Below are 7,432 nucleotides of genomic sequence, written 5' to 3'. Positions count from 1 at the left end.
AGTCTGTTCTTTTCCTTTCCTATCTTTCATCTGAGCTACTTTCCTCTCCCTTAACCCCTCTTCTTCAATCTCCATTTCTGTCCTGCTTTTCTCTTATTATTCTCTGCATTCTTCACTCTTTTTTATATCCTTTCTTTTATTTTGTCCACGCTCTCTTCCCTCTCTTTCGCCTCATTTCCTCTTCCCTAAATCTTCTTCTAATTTATTTTCCTGATTTCTGTGACGTATTGTCACGTCCTCAGCTCCACTTCAACTTAAGACTTGTCATTGCTTGGAAAACAAACCCACGTGACGCAGTCTTGTTTGCAGCGCAATCTGCGGTCGGATGGGCAGTCCGCAGTGAGCAGTGCACCCCGGCATGGAGGGCGAGTGGCTGTGGGCCCTTTTCCTGCTGCTCTTCGTGCGTTTCGTAGATCCGCAGGAAAACTGGCTGGCCTACAACCCTGACACCCACCTCACAACCGTGAGTACATTCAGACCTATGGTCGGACTTGGATCCTAGAAACCCACTGCAATAATAATAATAATAATAATAATAATAATAATAATAATAATAATAATAATAATAATAATTACAGTAAAACATTGATAAAACGTACCCTCTATAAAAAGGAAACCTGCACAAACGAAAAATAAATTTGGGAACGGAATGATTTTCTATGTAATAGTAATATACGTTACAAGAGCGGTATGTTGACGTTTTCATGGTCGAGGAAAAGATTGAAAAAGCGAAACGTAGTTGAGCTTTTTTAATTTCCGAGAACATGAAAATAAACATAGGCCTACCGCTCGTGTACCGTACATTATTTTGTGCGAAGATCGTTTATTACATACCTGAAAGACGAATTTCTAATTAGTTGCAATGAAATCTCCATGTTGGTTTCTGTTTAATGACGGCAACTTCGGAAAACCAAAATATCTTTCTTCAACATTGTTGCTATAAGATGTTTTCTGTGTTTACTATACTCCAGCAGGCCGTCATATACGTCTGTCTTTTTTTCCCCCAGTCTATAAATGCGAACTTAAAACAAACGGTAAGGTTATGTAATGATTTATTTTTCATTTTAATATTTTAACAATATTATTTATATAACATATTGCAGTAATAACATCGGCATCTGGAATCTTGTTGATTTTTTCACGACTTCCTTACTGTTACTTGTATCAGGAATGCAATAAGTTTCGTGGAGTAGTTAGACTTTACTTAATTTTTGCAAATATTTAAAAACAATAATTAACATTGCAATTTAGGTGAAATTGCAGTGGTAAGTTTCCAATTTATAATTATTACTATGTTAAACGTCTGTAAAAATAATATGTTAAAAGCCTAAAGCAGTAAAATGAATGTCGCGCTTAAGCGGTAAGAAGAGGGAAATTGTTATGTGTGTTACGTTGGGAATACTGAATGTGGTATTTCACACTTACCGCGTATTGGTTCTGTGCGGAAAACAAGCAAATACGCACGATCTCGCACAAAATAATACTTTAACCTCTTCCCATACTATATATTTTACCAGTTTTGTGAAAAAAAGTGTCATATTTTTTTTTTATTTTCGTAAAGAGGTCATTTAATATTGCAGAATCACTGTACATCACTAATTTTCTTACATACCTAAAAATCACTATGAAATAGACATACATTCATACCTGAATTATTATCCCGAGTTATCTCGTGCACCTTGATTCCAGTTCTGGTAGTTGTCCCCTTTGATTTTCTCCTGAACTATTTACCAACTTATGTTTTTTTTTATGGATTAATTTACGAGTACAATACCAGTGCTGTTATCAAGGTGTTAAATGTTGCTTGTCGTGTGACAAACTCGAAAGCAGGGTATTACGCACAGTGGCACATTGCATTCCGGACAGTAGTATCTGCTCTCCTATATGAGAGCGTTTTGGGAAGAATAGTGTAGCAGTCATTGAATATTTGTACCAGTACATCTTTTCTTCAGGTTTGTGAATAATGTTCTGCAGTATCACTATGCCCAAAAGTACACGTATTTCAGAGTCTGTAGTAGGCCGCCACGAATTATTTTCAGCATTCTGTGAACACTTATTAGCATGCCGAATCGTCTCCTCGAATATAATGTTGATGAGGTCATTATTAAAGAATAATTTTAAAAAATTGAGAATTATCGTTATCAGAAACAATGTTAAAATTTCAGGGAATGGGGACCTCGGAGGTGCAGAAGAAATGGTCCCAGATATCTTCTATTCAAACCACGTCGAAAAGACACGGCATTAACTGATCTGAATTTGTTTGTTGGTCTATAACTTCGTCTTCTGATACCGATATTTCATTTCCTAATCTTCTACAGGAATATAGTTCTGATCACAAGTTTCGGAATCACTTCTTGATCCATCTTTACACAAAACAGCACAAAAACACTAAACACAAACAGAAACCACCAAAACTAACTAGCTTCTATTTACTACTGTGTGTGAATGCTATATGAGCATAGAATTCCACTCGCAAGGAAGAAGTACAAAAAACACCACCAGATATAGCAATATCACTAACTTCTGTAGCCATCTAGTGAGGAAAAGGTTAATGAAAGAATGGAAACGTATATATTCGGGATATAATCCTTAGCAGCGAAAATGGGACTCAAACGAGTTAACTCGGGTTAATAAATTTTGACCCAAGTTAGCAACCCGAGTTAACTCGAGTTAATCAGGGAAGTGGTTAAAACGGAAAACTGCCTAACGCGAAAACGGAATCATTTTTGGGCACCATTTAGGTAAACAACCTGACTAAAACAGATAATTTTAAGCGTAACTGTTGCTAAATTCTTTCAAATCGTTTTTTATTTTGCGATAATATTTTACGAAGCATGGCATAATTTTTTTGTGTTACTGTACATGCAATGACCTGGAAGGCTTTCGCTATTCTTTGTCAGGCGTTGGGGGTGAAGCTTCTCTAACCATGCCACTATTCTGTGCTCATTGTCAAGGACCCGGGCAGGTTATTGACCTACTACAGCAGCCGTGGCGAAAATGTGACTCACGAGCACATTGTGACTCGCAATGATAGCTGTGCATTTCTCTTGCTTCCTACCTCCCACAACCCCCACCCTCTCACTCACTGGAGTCAAACTCCGTTCCATTTGTATTTGTCTCTGACCTCCGAGTGGCGTATCGTCGCAATGTCTCTCTCAAAACCATATACCTCTGCAAAAACGAAAGTTTCAAGTAGGATGGGAGGACACATTTTTTTGCTGACAATATGATGAGAATATTAAATGTATGATTTTTTCACAAGTATTACGAGGAAAACGGTTGTATAACATAAAACGGCATTATAAGTTACTACATGTTACTGATGAAACATTAAAAGGTTGTGTTATTATTATTATCATTATCATCATCATCATCATCTCTGTACGTCGATCATTTTTCAGCAGAAGTACGAATAATGCGGTTAGATCTTCAATTTAAACTCACTGATTTACAATGTGATGTTAAATGAAAGCTAGATGTAAGGACTTGACAAATGTTGAACTTTTCAAATATTTGCCAAAAAATAAATATCCGAAGCTTCGTTCTTTCGCTTGCTCTTTTGAAGCCATGTTCGCTACAACTTACGTTTGTGAAAAATTATTTTCAACAATTATTGAAATAGTAAAAACAAAATTTAGATCACGACTGATAGACAAATACCTTCGTGATCAACTACGATTGGCAATAAGTGACATAATTCCTGGTTCTGAAAGTTTATCGCAGAGACATTCTGAAGACAGTTAATTTTAGGTTGTGATATTGTTCATTTATTGTTCATTTCTTTCTTCGTTACATGTACTAAACATTAGTTTGTTGTCTTGTACTGTATAAAATTATATTTAAGTGCTTGACGTGAGGAAAATGAAAATCCGTTACTAAGTCAGACAGTTGCTTCACTTCCCCTTCGGGAGTCCTTCTCTCTCCATAGGTACTATGCACGTTGCAGGTTACACAGTGGCTCGGCGCACGATCACATTTTCGCCACGACTGTACTACAGTGATAAAGGACAGTGCGAGTAGAATAAAACTGTGAATAATTGTAGTGTAGTGTCAATTTAGTTTCACATTTTCGTTTATTTATTCTGAGTTTTAATACAGTGTTAAATAACAGTGCGAATAAAGTAAAACTGTGTGATTTAATAAAAAAGCCTAGATGACCAATTCTGTCATGGAAGAGTGGCTTCATTCTTTTAATTGAGCAATGAAACGTCAAGGTCGTAAGGTCATACTGTTTTTAGACAATGCTATCTGCCATCCAAGGATTGATTTGTCTAACGTGAAGTTAATCAATTTTCCATCAAACACAACTTCAGTTACACAACCGATGGATCAGGGCGCATTTTACACTCTGAATTGATGCAGGACGCGAAGGAAATCCTACAACGTTCCCTTAAAAAAAAGTCGCGGCAATGCACTTTAAAAGAAATGTGGGGGCCAAGAAACTAGGGTGCAGAGAGAGAGAGAGAGAGAGAGAGAGAGAGAGAGAGAGAGAGAGAGAGAGAGAGAGGCTGCAATTACGTAAGTTAATAATTATGAAAATAAAATTCACTTTGCAAGTACTGTAGTAACTTTTCTTTCAAATTATTTCTTCATTGTGTTCTTCCTACAGTGAGCATATTGCAGTAGTCTGTTCTTAGTTTTGCCGAATCTCAATCCTTTGTAAAACGAAAACCTGTGAAAACAGAAAAAAAATTCTAGAACGATCGCGTTTCCTTTTAGGGAGGTTTTACTATACAACGATCACAATCATGTCGTGCGTGAACGACTATTGTTGGTTTAGCAGATATTCTTGTTGTTGTATTACCGGCTTTAACCCATTAGTGCTCAGAACTATTTTCGTTTTAATTTTTTACATTTTTTTTTTCACATATACCTGATCAATACATCGCTCATGTAATGGAAAAAATAGTAGAAAATTCTATAGGCATCAGAAGATGCTAAAACTTCATGGCGGCTCTAGTTGCCACTGAGCTCTAGAGAAATAATTTTTGAAAGGAAACCTGGAACACGTTTAATATTGTTGTATCAGCGTGCCTGAGTAAAACCCAGGAAAGAGGAAAGGATCGTAACTTTAGGTATTTTTGGTTGCCTTTCACAAATAATATAAGTACCATGATAATTATAACAATTTAATATTAACAAACTGAGAGAGATAAATTAAAGTAAAAATACCAAAACAATATAAATTAGTGAGATAATGAAAGAGAGAAAATTAATGTCTGCCATCAAAATGAATGTAAGAAAGGCGATGTATAACAGAATAAACTGAACACTCATTGAAAATACAGTCTGAATAAACTCGGCTCAAATAAGACATATAAAGTTGTAGTCTCCAACCTTTAGCTGAATCAAAGTTCAAATCCATGGAACGCACATGGTAACCAAGTAAGCCGTTATATACGTTAATGGCGTAACGGCCCCAGAGAACTTCCCTGTAGGCTTATGGACGTCGATGATCCCTCGTCGTATAGAATATGAAAAACAGGACTGCTGAGAATGAAACAGACCATCCCTTAGTCTGTAAAGCGATGATATCCAAACGATGTTCCACCTATGAATTATACCACACAGACGATAGTCCCAGCTATCCAAATCCGCGGGGTCACCCTGACCACCGGAAGCACATAATACGATAAGTTGACTATCTCAGCAGAGACGGAAGACTACCCGTTTCTCTCTTGAAGTCGTAACTGCGTCGAATTGTCTCACCAACTGAACATTCGCTCGGTCTCCAAGCCCAGACCGGCGGTGCGTGTCGTTCCTCCAATTAGCGGAGGAGAAGATCAGGGTACGTTCAGGAAAAATAAGGTAAACAGTACAGCCACCATAAACCATAAAATTTCCACAGCATAAACTACATCACAATATGATCACTACATCACCATCCTGACCTAGACCAATACTGGGTAACATGTATGTGATCCCCAGTGGGGCATAGCATGTAACACACGGTGAATATTACATATGCCCCAGCCACTATAGGAACTTGCTCAAATACCTTGCAAATGCCTTGGATTTATAGTATTGATTAGTAGAAATTGATGTTATCACTGGGAGAGCTGTAAGCCGCCCTTCATACGTACCTTACTTATATGTACCGAAATCGTCGTGCCCGAATGATGAATAATGCCATAGTTCGTTATTGTACAGCTTGATTCAGGGATTTTGGCCCCTGCAAAAAGTAAGTAGATAGACTAAGAGCGAGTTACTCATCACTACTGGTGGGCTGGGTCACACAGGTCAGGCCGCACAGTCATAACACCAAACACTTCCTTCTTATCACTGTACACTCCGCCTTAAAAACACAATATTCTCCCACACGTCCCGTTACTAACCACTACATCTGTTGACTAAACAATGTCATGATGACATTTTGTTGACATGAGTGTCCCTCAGCTACGAGCATAGATATTATTTTTATTCTTCCTCTTTCCTCTTCCTCTCCTATGCACATTTGTGTTTAAATTTCTTTCTTATGACGTAACACACAACTCGCTCACTAGCCAAATGACCAAGGACAGAGGCCAATAACGTTGAATCGAGCTGTGACAGTGGATTTCAGTGTCGCGAACATAGTAATACTACACAGTTAATCAAACCTAACCTAACCTCTCTCATAATACTACACACCTATTCAAACCTAACCTGTCACATAATACACACCTAATTTAACCTAACCTGTCACATAATACTACACACCTATAGTAATATTCCTCACATTTGGAGTAACGATTAGTGCGTCTGGTCGCGAAACCAGGTGGCCCGGATTCGATTCCTGATCGGGGCAAGTTACCTGGTTGAGATTTTTTCCGGGGTTATGAGCAAATGCTGGGTAACTTTCGGTGCTGGACCCCGGACTCATTTCACCGGTATTATCACCTTCATCTCACTCAGATGCTAAATAGCCTAAGGTGTTGATAAAGCGTCGTAAAATAACCTACTTAAAGTATAATTTCGTTTGCATGCCTTGCCGGCCCTGCTGCTGGTGTCGGTAGCCATCTAGTGGAAGTGGATCGTGATTCCATGAAGAAAATAGGTGACTTTCGTAATAATTCATTTAGTTCGTTGTCTATGTCTTGTGATATATTAAATGTGTTAATGTAGTAATTATATATATAAGAATAATTCTTATATTGGAATGTGTTGTGTCTGTGATAAAAGTATTGAAAATTGGTTTATAGCGCCACATTGGCAAAAGTGGTAAAAGTGTGCAATATTCGTTGAGTGGCTGGTGGATACTCTACCTTGACCGACTGTTTTGCATGTGTCTTTCATATTATGTAACAATGGTCTCATCAGTGGATAGTGTATCTCCAGGACGCATTTCAAGAAATAATTTATATAATCAAAAAAGGGCCTAAGTTTGTAAAATGAATCATAATTTATTTTTGTATTATTATTGAAACGAATAGAATGTAATGTATCTTGAAAT

General features: G+C 37.5%; 1 protein-coding gene across 1 annotated transcript in view; it reads left to right on the top strand.

Moving 5' to 3' along the window:
* The first annotated feature begins 289 nt into the window (after window positions 1-289).
* The window catches only part of LOC138698390 (lipase 3-like), a 47,998-nt gene continuing 40,855 nt past the window's right edge, over window positions 290-7,432 (top strand). The window contains exon 1 of the mRNA XM_069824262.1: window positions 290-463. Coding sequence (XP_069680363.1) covers window positions 359-463 — 105 coding nt within the window. The 5' untranslated portion in view covers window positions 290-358. The remainder of the gene's footprint in view (window positions 464-7,432) is intronic.

The sequence above is a fragment of the Periplaneta americana genome, chromosome 4, assembly GCF_040183065.1.
Source record: "Periplaneta americana isolate PAMFEO1 chromosome 4, P.americana_PAMFEO1_priV1, whole genome shotgun sequence".
NCBI classification, from domain to species: Eukaryota; Metazoa; Arthropoda; class Insecta; order Blattodea; family Blattidae; genus Periplaneta; species Periplaneta americana.
This window is presented reverse-complemented; position numbering and strand designations above follow the sequence as displayed.